At 44.7% G+C, this 12,867-nt stretch overlaps 1 protein-coding gene across 2 annotated transcripts in view; it reads right to left on the bottom strand.

Moving 5' to 3' along the window:
- ABL1 (ABL proto-oncogene 1, non-receptor tyrosine kinase) overlaps positions 1 to 12,867 on the bottom strand; it is a 133,381-nt gene that overhangs the window by 35,236 nt on the left and 85,278 nt on the right. The window contains exon 1 of one of the 2 annotated variants that reach the window (XM_079927127.1): positions 9,420 to 9,881. The exons of the other annotated variant lie outside the window; for it this stretch is intronic. Coding sequence (XP_079783253.1) covers positions 9,420 to 9,498 — 79 coding nt within the window. The 5' untranslated portion in view covers positions 9,499 to 9,881. Of the gene's footprint in view, positions 1 to 9,419; positions 9,882 to 12,867 lie in introns of those variants that run through there. 2 annotated transcript variants of the gene reach the window in all.

Here is a 12,867-nt window from a genome sequence, read left to right as displayed (position 1 = left end):
CAGTTCATGAAAACTGACACACCCTCAAAGCAAAAGTCTAATAGAAGATGGGCGCTGTCCTGCGGATTAATTGATAAGGACACGGACACTGAGGGCCAGGAGTTGTGAGGGGGGCGAGCTCAGTAGGAAGGAGGTGGACCCTGAACGAGACCGTGCCTGGCAAGAGAAGCAGGGTTATTAACACAGGGACCCACGGCTAGCCTGACACACCAAGGCTGCTAAGGGAGGGGTCTTCAGTTGGGCTGTGTTGTGGACCCCCTGGTGATGCCCAGGGACGCCTTCTCAGAATACAGTTTGTAACTGCATCAGATACATATGCAGCACTGCAAAGGAAAACAGCTCTACTGAAACATCCTCCAAATATTTTTAAAGAAGTCATTTGTGATACGGTGCTTCTTTATTAATGCATTAAATATATGTTCCTTTATTAACACCTTAAATAACAAGCTCTAGTAGTAGCTACTGTCAGTTCAAAGTGGTGATGAGTGTAAGTAATAATTACAATTGTTACATGATATGAAAATATCTGATTTCTGCTGGTGGCAAAGTCACAAGTACTGCTAATATTACTGTGGTTTGTTACCTACGTTCTCAAAAGAATAATATACTAATTTTCAGTTATGTTTAGTGAAATAAAGTTTTAATATTTTTCCATCCAAGGACATGGAGGCTCCGAATTCGACGCCAGACCCCGAGGGCCTTGCAGGTTCACAACTGCTACACGACAGATTTGGTTCACTAGAACCCCAGTAACCTGACAGGGAGAGGGGCCTAGAAAGGGCGCTGCAATAAATTAGCTCAAAGCCCGCATTATTCAGTTTTCTTTTTAGATAAATGCAGTTGTATTACTTCCCACTTAGGGGCATTGTAGGTAATAAATTGAATGGGTTTCTTAGAGAAATCTCCTTTAAAAAATAAAAGTTAAAAAATAAAGTTATTTAAATTAGCCCAAGGTCTAACTGTGTCTGGGAATCTTTTTACATTATAATGTTCTAGCCAATTTTAGAAAACAGAATTCTCCATCCTAACCTCTGTCCCCATCGGCAGTCCAGATACACAGTGCTCTCTTCTGAAGGTACAGAGTCCCTGCCCCCCTCCCTCCACCAGAAAGCAAAAAAATAAAAGGAATTTTGTGTCACCTTCTAAGAATCTACTGTCAAAGAAGTCTACAGTTACTGCCAATGAAGTATAAAGACCACTGTAAAATAAGACCCTACCGTCTTCAAACCATTCTCAACCCCATCATTCACACACACCCCCTCTCCCTCATCCCAGTAAGTGCACACCCACAGCCTGGCCACCTTCCCCCCTAAACCTCTGATCAGTCCCGTACTTTCCACGCCCCACCACACCCTTGACTGGTTTCCCCCTTCGACCCCCACCTTCATTCCACCTCCACACTGCCACCAGAGCAGTCGTTCTAAAATGCAGATCTGACCAAGTCACTCTTCTGTTAAAACCCACTGAGATGGCTGCTGGCCAAGAGGCAGAACAGAAACCTTGGGAGGCAGCTCTGCCTGTCAACGCTCAGTCACATTTATCAATACTAGCGCTGTCACCTGCGGCAACAGAAGGAACAGTGCTATCATGTGCCTCGCAGGATAGCGGCAGTTTGCCCATAATGCAGGCGACACTGCTCCTAGCGAGTAAAACGGGCCCTCAGAAAACGGCTGGGCTTGTTACTGCCACCACCTCTACAGGAGAAGTCGGCGCTCCAGAAGCAGCACCTTCCCCCCGCCGCCGACACCCACTCTTCCCCCAGCCTCCCCAAATGCCTTGCAGTTTCCCTGTTGCTGCCTCAGCTGTGTGCACCTGGACAAGGGCCAGTCACTCCCCCTGGAATGCCTTCCCAGCCCACTCCGTATCCTGCGCCCTCACGTCCTCTAGAAAACCTCTGACGGGTCCTTCTGCCTCCCTACCGCCTCTCCTCCCGTTGACTACTTCCCCTTCACCTCATCTGGGGAGCACTTGGTGTCTGATAGGGACACAGTAAGGAATCTGTTCCCATGTCCCTTGCAGTACAGTAAGCCTGGGCTCCAGGGTGGACAAGCCTTGTTCAAATCTCAGCCCACCATGTCTTTAAGATATTAATTTCTGAGCCTCAGTTTCTCAACTGCACGATGGTTTCAACCTAGCTGGGCTGTCAGGAGGGCTCAACGCATACTGCATGCAGAGAATTTCTGCACAAATGCGGGAGTGGTACCTGGCACCAGGGCACTGCACTACAGGATAAGTATTCCTTCTCTTATTATTGTTACCACAATAATGTGAATTCCTTTGGGGCAGAGACCAAGCATTCTTATCAGAGTCTTCAGCACCTGCCTAATGCAATGCACGACCTACAGCACCACCGCTCAGTGTTTCTTAAAATGAACTCAGGTGTAAGAACACCCTGTACTCGTTTGTCTTTAGCAAGAAGGTAAAAATATTAAGTCATGATTGAAGAGTGCACCTTAATTATCTGTTAACCTGAATTAAGAAAAGCAGAAATGACAGACAGTAAAGATGAAAAGCAAATGCAACCTGACCAGGAAAACTTTTATAAAGATCTAGGAAATACAGTAACTTTTTAATGGAATGTAAACCATGGCCAAGATCCTAAAACAAGATGTAACAGGAAAGTACATTTCTCTGTGCTTTCAAAAGAAATAGGATTTGTTACAGTCTCCTAACAGGCAGACACCCGGTGAGATCCGATGCCTCCACACACTTCTTGTCTGTGGGCGAAGAAAGGTTCCATGAATCCCTGTACTGGCCCAGATGCAAACTGTCCACAGTGAGCCTGCTAACCATAAGAGCATTTTTACTCTGTCACAGGCCATTTGCAACAGACTGAAAGCCTCCCCCTCTGCCTGCCAGGCCTGGGATGGCTTGAAAGCACTCATTTCACAATGCCTGTTCTCTTTTGAAGCATCATCAAGGCTCCTGGGCCAGTTTAGACCCGACTTAAGTGAAGGGGCTGCCCAATGGCAGGCAAGTTCCCCAGAAGGTCTCATTAGCCATTATTATTCCTATTGCTAACTGGAGTAAGTGAACATGACCCCCAAACAGGCATTTTGGCTCCAAAAAGCAATGGCTAGTTCTACTCATGGCCCACCTTTAAATTAAATTTTAAGGTATTCAATGTACAATGCTATCAGGCAAATTTGAGGACTGGTGAGACTGATAAGGATTAGGTCTCCAAAGAGAATTTAAGAGTAATAAGGCTAAAGTTTATGTCACTGAACGTGAGTGAATAACAGCTAGTACCGAGTGCAGTTGAGAGGGCACGAAGTGGAAGCAGAGGTGAAGTGACTCACCTGCTCTCCCTCCAGTTACCCATCCACAAGCCACCTGTCTGTCTGTCAGTCTGTCGGTGTCACTCAGTCTCCAGCACTGCTCTCTCATGATCTGGCTCTTTTTCCTTCTCATCTCTGGATCTCTTCCCTGCCAACCTCCATCCCCACTCTGCCCCTGTCCCAGCCCCCACCCTTTCCTTCCCTCTTATCTTGACTTCTTGTCTTTGTCTCCCAGTCTGTCTGTATCTCTCCCCTCTGTCTGTCTTCTCTATCACCACCACCCAACATACAGTATAACAAAGTATCGAAGGTGTGGATTAAGAAAGAAGGATTTGAGGGCTTCCCTGGTGGCGCAGTGGTTAAGAATCCGCCTGCCAATGCAGGGGGCACGGGTTCGAGCCCTGGTCTGGGAAGATCCCACATGCTGTGGAGCAACTAAGCCCGTGCGCCACAACTACTGAGCCTGCGCTCTAGAGCCCGCGAGCCACAACTACTGAGCCCGCGTGCCACAACTACTGAAGCCCACGCGCCTAGAGCCCGTGTTCCACAACAAGAGAAGCCACCGCAATGAGAAACCCACACACCGCAACGAAGAGTAGCCCCTGCTTGCCGCAACTAGAGAAAGCCTGCGCACAGCAACGAAGACCCACCGCAGCCATAAATGAATGAATGAATGAAAAAGAAAGAAGGATTTGAAAACCAATTTCAGAGAATAACAACTGTCATTATCCGAGGACGAAGTCAGTCTCACAAAAGTCAGTAACTAGCAAGCTATTCTTCCAAATGGTTTAGGTAAGAAAACAAGACTGACCATAAGTGATAAATGTTAAAGATGGGCGATGAGTACAAGGAAGTTCATTATGCTGTCTGCTTTTGTTACAGGTTTAAAAGTTTTCCACTAAAAAAAAGTAAAAAACAAAACAAGGGTTTCCCTGGTGGCACAGTGGTTGAGAGTCCGCCTGCCGATGCAGGGGACGCGGGTTCGTGGCCCGGTCCGGGAAGATCCCACATGCCGCGGAGTGGCAGGGCCTGTGAGCCATGGCCGCTGAGCCTGCACGTCCGGAGCCTGTGCTCCGCAACGGGAGAGGCCACAACAGTGAGAGGTCCGCATACTGCAAAAACAAAACAAAACAAAACGAAACACGACTAACCTAAGAATTTATTTTATAAGTCATTCTTCTGGGTGTTTAATTATGATTCACCATTACAGAGGAAAAGTTAAATCCTTCCAATGTCTCATCTGATCTTCAGTTCTTGTTATACATATTTTTGGTTTTACTTTTTTCCAGTTTTATTGAGATATAATTGACATACAACATTGTATGAGTTTAAGGTGTACAACGTAATGATTTGATATATGTATATATTGTGAAATGACTACCACAAGAAATTTAGTTAACATCCACCACCATACATAGTTACAAATTACTTTCCTTGTGATGAGAACTTTTAAGTTTAAGATCTACTCTCTTAGCCATTTTCAAATAAACAATACAGTATTGTTAACTATAGTCATCATGTTATACAATGTTATGGATTTTAAAAACCTACCCATCAATAATTTTTCCTGTTTCTATTTCAGACCAATGATTACACTGGCAAAATTACTATTTGATTTTGCAATAAAGGTAATAAGTAGTATGAAATTTTCAGTTTTCATATGTTTGGAGCTGTGGAAATACTGCCTCTAGAGAGAAGAAATAAGATGCCAACCATGAACCAATGGGATTTTTCTTCCACAATTAAAATATTCACCATGGGAATAAGAAAGGGTCAGAGGACTTCCCTGGTGGCGCAGTGGTTAAGAATCCTCCTGCCTATGCAGGGGACACAGGTTCGAGCCCTGGTCTGGGAAGATCCCACATGCCGCGGAGCAACTAAGCCCATGCGCCACAACTACTGAGCCTGCGCTCTAGAGCCCACGAGCCACAGCTACTGAAGCCCGTGCGCCTAGAGTCCGTGCTCCACAACAAGAGAAGCCTGCGCACCGCAACAAAGAGTAGCCCCCGCTCACCGCAACTAGAGAAAGCCCACATGCTGCAATGAAGACCCAACGCAGCCAAAAAATAAATAAATTTATTAAAAAAAAAAAAGCATCAGAGGAAGGGAAGATACTTTTCCTTAAAACCAAGGACAGGGAGTATTAATTATATGCATCAAAGCAAACTTGGAAACAAATTGTTTTCTTAACAACAAGAAAAACTATGGGTGGGTTTAGCTCTATTCTACCATCACACTTCAGCCATTAGAGAAATTGGCAATGCCAACATTTTAGGCTGTGAAATATTTACTTAAAATGACAACAGCTAACATCTGTAAACATCTTGCTCTGTGCTAAACAATTTAAATGAAATCTCTCATGTGAATCTCCCAACTCAAGAAGGTAGGGACTACTCTGAGCCTTATTTTAAAAATGAGAACACCAGGCTCAGAGAGCAATGTGCCCATGGTCACCAGCATCTGGGCCCCGGCTGGCATCTGAGCCCAGGCGGGCTGGCTCCAGAGCTGCGCGCTTCACGTGAGAATGGGACCTTGGCAATACCCTGGCCATAACACTGCCTTGATTTAAGGACATCTCAAAAGAACCTCACATCAGTATAAATACATACGTTTAGCACTTTATTGGTCTCAACACTTTCCCTTGAATCATCTCCTAGATCCTCAAAACAATCCTTGAAGGTGGGCTGGACAGACTGTTTGTTCTCTCGGTCTTTAGAGGTAAGAAAACAGAAAAGCTGAGAGATGAAAACTGGGATCGCCTGACTCCAAATTCAAAAGTATTTCCAACCAAAGTGAACTGGGGCCCTTCTTCCTCCTCTTCTCTAGAAACCTCATAGCGTTGGTATGAGAATGAAGTGAGGATGTCTATGAAGTGCTTGGTGCCAAAGAACTGTCACATCATAAATGCTCAACAATTTCAACGTAACCCCAAATGAAAAGGACTGACTGGCTTTCTATTTGGTTACAGAAAGAGCTTCAGATTTTCTTTGTTACTAAACAAGGGAAGTATCTGATGACCTCAGAAGAGAGTATTTAGAAAGAGAGCTTAAGCTTCTCTGAGGCATAAGTTCTAAAAGTGTATCTGCGTGGCTGGCGCCACATAAAGCATTCACCAGAAAGTTAACTGCTGAAAAGAAGCGTTTAAAAGTGGGCCCTTAAAATAAATTTTGAAAGTTCAGGAAGAGTTCACTTCACAGACATTAGTTTTTGATTCCACAGTACAGAACCAGCATGCCCATGTACAACATTCATGCACAATATACGCAAACACAAATACATGAATAAATCAAAGTAAACCGGAAAAAAAAAGAATTCAATTGGCTAATGTTCATGTTTTCTTTCGCACCTCTAGGAGAGGGAAGAAAGAATCAGAAAATTCAGTGCTTGAAGTAAACCTAAGATTGTAAAGCAAAATGTGGTCATGGTGAATAGTTACTGCTATAAACATATACTTTCACAAAGTTGGAGCACAAAATTTAAATGCTATAAATGCTTATATATGCATAAAATGTTTCTAGAAGGACACACAAGAAACTCAAGTGAGGCTGCTGGGTAGGGAAACTGGATAAAGGACAGAATTTTCTTTTCACTCTCCTATTTAGAATTTTTTATGATGTACAGCTATTTTAATATACATCTACTGCTAAAGGTAATCATTTTTATCAGTATTAGGCTTCTAGAAGAGAAAAAAAGAATATCCTTGTTTCAGGCTTTAGAGTGTTTCTGAAGATACCATTTTAACATCCACAGAGAGTTCCAAAGGATATAAACAGTCACAGCTGGTAAAGCATAGACTGGCTAAAACTGGGCTCTTTGGAGCCAGACAGCAAGGGTTCAAATCCCAGCACCACCACGTGCTAGCTCTGTGACCTTAGACATGTTTCCTAACTTTCAGATGCCTCAGCTTCCTCATCTATAAAATGGAAGTAACCAAAGGGCCATCATGAGAAATAAGCAAATTAAATCATACAGAATGCTGAAACAGTGCTTGGAACACAGTAAGCATGTAATAATTGTTGCTTTGACAGCTAGGCCCAAGTAGCAACAGATGCGTGATCAAGTTGCATTTATGGTTGAACTTTCTCTGATAGAATGGAAAACTTGACCATATTCAATTTTCTCCGTGACTTGGGATGCCTGGGTCCCTAGTGCATGTCAATTAAACACTGACTGATTGATTGAGGATGTCAGTAAAAACAAAAAGCCTGGATTACTTATCCAGATGTTGGCAAGTGTTTTTCCCAAGCGACTAATAGCACATCCAGTCTTTAAGAAACGATCACTGAGGTTTGTTAAATTCTCTCAACTACAAAACAGTAATTCCGTTTACTTTCTCCGATTAACCATAACAATGAAAGAAGGAAAACTCAGTCACAAAAAAGAATTCCTAGAGTGATACCTTCCTAGATGAAGCCTTAATGCAAGGCAGTCTGCTGTAATCAGAATTTTTTTTTTTTTTGAGACTTGACAGTCAACATTATTTCAAGACATGCTGGAATAAGCATTGGATTTTGTCTCCCCTCCCCCAAAACAATAATTAGACCAGCCAGGTAAGAACTAAATCTCCTGTTTACTCCCAGGAAAACAAAACAATGTCACAGCATCGCTGTGACCTAACCTTTCTTCCATCACTGCAGTTACAAAAGCCCATTCATCTACTCTGCCTTAAGTATCCATCTGCAAAATGGAGATGGTAATGCCTAACACTAACTCGTTACAGATGTAAATGAGAATGTGTCCAGAATTTTGAGCAACTTGGAAAGTAAGCAACATATTAACTGAAGATGATTTTGGCTGCTCAGATGCCAACTTTTAGGGACAAATAAACCATCTTCCCCTCTAAATGCTAGATTTTGTGAGCCCACTCTATCTGGATGCATCTTCTCCAAGGGACTAACCTTGGGCTAACAATATACACATCTCACGGCAAGAGGGGCACCTGTATCACTGGAGTTTATGGTTTGAGCTGCACATGTATGTGACTTCAGGCAGACCCTCAAGTCAAAAAGTTGGAAAGAAAAGAAAACTAGGTTAGACGATTAACAAGGCCTCCGTTTACTTCGCCTTCATTTTAAAAAGAAAAACATTAAAACTTCATGGCACTACGGCAGCAGAAATTCTACTTGTTCTAAAATGAGCTTTACATTTCTATTCCTATTTCAAGTCCTGAATGAAAATGACAAACAAATGCAAGCAGGATTACATCTCTGAAGTACAATTAGCCTTTCTGCTGAAAGCAAGCAGTCTGGGATGACCAGTCCCCAAATCAGATAAATTTCAGATTCACCCTGAAGCTACAAAATGAGGTCCACTCATCATACTCAGTTGGCGCTTTTTTTTTTTTTTTTCAGTTGTCACCTTACTAAGACAGAAAACAAAGACAAATAAACAGGAAAGAAAAAAATGGGATTAGAGAAGAAAAGGAGAGTAGAATGGAAAGAGGGCGAAAGTGAACCGCTCCGGGCTCTGAGGCTTTACCGAAGGAACTTAACAGGAGGTTATCCTCCTCCCTCCCAAGTACCCTGGACTCATTCAAAATACCTTCTTAAAATGCGGTGTAACTTTTCTTTTCGCCCCGCAAAAGTGAGAGGATTCCTAAGACCTCTTCGTGGTCCGTAGATAAGGGGGGGGGGGGGAGTAGGAAGATCACTTGAAATTCTGTATCCATAAATGGTAGAGCCGTATGCTCTTTGTACACGAGACTTAATGAAAATCATATGTTTCACAAACACGGGTTGACCTTTTTGACACATAATTCCTAATTAACGGTGGAAATTCCACAACGTGGGCTCACAAGGCCGTTCAGGCCTGTAGAGTTTGCTTTCCCCAACTTTCGGGCAGAGCCCCGCAGCCCGGGGCCCGCGACTTCGCCCTCCCGACATGGGCTCTGCCGCGGTGAGTGCGCGGGGGCCGGAGCCCCGCACCCTCCCGGCTCGCGGCAGCGCCCAGGGGCGGGCGAGGGAAAGAAAAAGAAAGAAAGAGAAAGAGTGAGAAAGAGAAAGGGCGAGAAAGGGAGAGGGAGGGAGAGGGAGGGAGAGGAAGAGGAGGGAACGCGCGCGGGCGGGCGGGCGAGGCCTAGGAAGGCCCGGCGGCGGACACGCGGCCGCCTAGACCCAGTCCCGGCGCCGCTCCTGCGCTTACCTTCCAGGTAACAGCTGGAGGAGGACGAGAGCCCCTTCTTGGATTTGCAGCCCACCAACTTCAAGCAAATTTCCAACATTTTCGCGTGCCGGCGGCGTCGAGGCCGGCGCCCTGGGCTGGCTCCGCGGCGCGGCTCAAGCCCGGCTCTCCCGGCTGGCCCCGCCTGCCCTCCCGGGCCCCCGCGGCCCCGCCATGCCGCCTCCCCGCCGCCCCGCGCGCCCGCCCGTGGCCGCGGCCGCGTCTCGGTCTCCGCTCCGGACGCGCCTGTTAACAAAGGGCCAGGAGCCCGGCCCGCGAGGCCCGCCCCCGCCGCCTTAACCCTCTCCGCGCCGCGCCCAGACCCAGAGCTTCCCGGCGTTCTCAAGGCCTAGGCCGGCCCTGGACCGTTACCGCGGTCCGAAACCGAGGTCCCGCCAATTTCTAAGTTAAGGAAAGAGAGGGTGGTTATTTTAAGCGCGGCATTCACGGGTTCTCAACGTTGGGAAGTGCGGTCCTAACATCCCAAGAAAGACACCGACAACTACGGCAGTTGGGGAGGGCAGGCCTGCATCTCTGTGGCAGGAGGTGCCCCCAACCTGCACCACTTAAGGCCAAGTGAGTTCCACTGGGCGCGGTGCCCTGGCGAACCCAATGTCCCTAGACTGTTGGTGAATAATGCAAATTCCTCTGGAATTATCAATTCTGGTCTCATTTATACTCAGTGAGCTTACTGTGATTCAGGCTAACTCAATGGGTGTCTGAGGAATGAATAATCAGAGCTGCAACCACATTACAGCTACACAAGTTTGCAACACACTTGTCAATTCGTACATCCAGACTAGGAGACAAAAGAGATGGGCAAGTTCAAATTCAAACATAACTTCTGATAATTTGTAAAGGGAGCTTAGTCTCCACAATGAGATCTCATCAGGGTCATGGCCTGTGTCCCTTCTTTAAGAAGCCTCATGTTCTTCAACAGAGAAGTCTTCCCTTGTTTGGTGTGTGCCACGGGGGGCCATTGTTTAAAATCCATTTCATTGCTGTACTTGGCTCAAATATTTTTATAACTAATGATAAGACAATATCATAAAATATAACAACATAATAAACAACAGTAATCACAATAATGTGTTCCTTGGCACAAAACTGGAAATCCAGATCAGTGGGAAACCATATGGAATCCAATCATATCAAATAATTTAATAAAAATCAGATAGGGACTTCCTTGGTGGCGCAGTGGTTAAGAATCCACCTGCCGGGATTCCCTGGTGGCGCAGTGGTTGAGAGTCCGCCTGCCAATGCAGGGGACATAGGTTCAAGCCCCGGTCCAGGAAGATCCCACATGCCACAGAGCAACTAAGCCTGTGCACCACAACTACTGAAGCCTGCACACCTAGAGCCCGTGCTCTGCAACAAGAGAAGCCACCGCAAAGAGAAGCCCGTGGACCTCAACGAAGAGTAGCCCCCGCTCACCGCAACTAGAGAAAGCCCGCTGGCAGCAACGAAGACCCAATGCAGCCAAAAATAAATAAATAAATAAAATCAGATAAATTTCAGTAACTATAGGAAAGTGAAGTTATCTAAACAGTGTTAGATAACTAAATTGCAATAGAGAGAAAAATGAAGTTAGTACACATCTTAGAGCACATGAATACTAAGAGCTGACATGTATTGAGATCTTACTATGAGTCAGACTCTTGTGAGAAGCACCCTCTGTTCATTACCACATTGCATTTGCACAACTATCCTGTGAGGAAAACAGAATTATTATCTGATTCTTCCGGTAAAAATCTGAAGTTTAGAGAAGTCAAGCACCTCGCCCGAAGTCCTATGGCTGGAAACAGGCAGAGCTGGACTCAACCCAGGTCTACCTAGCTCCAAGGATCAGGCTCCTAACCAGTGGATTATGCAGCCCCTTCCCACCAAGGATAAATTCCAAGTAAATTAAAGCTTTGGATATCTATATCTTTGGTTAAATAACTAAGGTTGTCATATGTTTCAGAAGCAGCCTTGGTCAAGAGACCCCAGCTACGGTGATCAGCTCTAGAGGCAAAGCTGGACTCGTTCGTGGTCTAGCCTAACCTGCAGTGACAAAAACCTGGGTATCTTCAGTACACCAGGAATGGCTAAGTAACAAGATCTTCACTCAGGTCTGCCAAAACTAGTACAGGACAGTTCAAGATTGGACTGGATGTGACTAGTGTATATCACAGGGTTTCTCAGCCAGGGTGTCATTAACTTTTTAGAGGTGTCCTGTCAGATTCTGATGCATGTACAAAATGTGTTTCTACTGCAAGTAAGGGACCTATGGTTTGTGTTGTAGTACCAGGTCAGGCCTCATAGGCACCTAAGAAGACACAGCAGTTCCCATCGCCCGGAGACACAGGGCTACAGGGCCACCAGGTGACAAGTGACTGTGGATGCTATCTAGATTCTGGGAGACACTATCATTCTGCTAGAGAGCGTGTTTGTAATGATAGCCAATTTGTTTAGTGTTACTTGAAACTTTCAACCTCCAGTGTAATGCCAAAAAGAAAACCCCAAAGGGTGCCACCAGTACAAACAAGCTGAAAACTACTGTGTTGGTGCCAGTTTAGAAAGTTAAAGGTCTTTGGACCAGACTATAATAAAGTCTGTCATTATATAGCATTTAAGATTTAATGGGCTATATTCAAATAGGCACCTTAATGCAAAGGATTATATGTTAATGGACATTTTTGCAATTCCAACCATATCCTTGAATTCTATCAATTAATATAGGCCCAGGTATTTGTTTGCATGTGCTGTACTTTATATGAGGATGTAAGTTTATTTTAAAAAGCTAATGACTGTTACTAATATTCTACTCTTGAGTCTAAAATGACCATATCCCTTTGGGGACTTCCCTGGTGGTCCAATGGGTAAGACTCTGCGCTGCCAGTGCACGGGGGCCCAGGTTTGATCCCTGGTCGGGGAACTAGATCCCGCATGCATGCCGCAACTAAGAAGTCCGCATGCTGCAACTAAGAGAAGCCCTCATGCCACAACTAAGAAGTCCGCGAGCTGCAACTAAGTAGATGCTGCATGCCGCAGTGAAGGTCAGGCGCAGCCTAAATAAATAAATAAATAAATAATCAAATAAAATGACTTTATCCCTTTAAAAACTCTTAAAATGAGTAATGCTTATAAACTGTGTCCAAATCTTTTAAAACTTAGTTATAAAACCATACATGAACAGGTCTGGCAAAACACTCTGAATTAGCAGCAACGAATATTGAAAACATCGTCAAGCTGCACAGCACCAAATTAAACCAGTACTTTTAAATTAAAATTAAATTTAAAATTTAATTAAATTTAAAATTTAATTAAATTAAATTAAACCAGCTCTTTCCAGATCTGGCTTTTGATGCTCTTTGAAGCTTATTCACAAGATACAAAAACCATTCTGTTACAAGCAAATAAGAGAGCTTCAATCTCCTGACTAGAATGA

The sequence above is a fragment of the Stenella coeruleoalba genome (assembly GCF_951394435.1).
Source record: "Stenella coeruleoalba genome assembly, chromosome: 7".
NCBI classification, from domain to species: Eukaryota; Metazoa; Chordata; class Mammalia; order Artiodactyla; family Delphinidae; genus Stenella; species Stenella coeruleoalba.
This window is presented reverse-complemented; position numbering and strand designations above follow the sequence as displayed.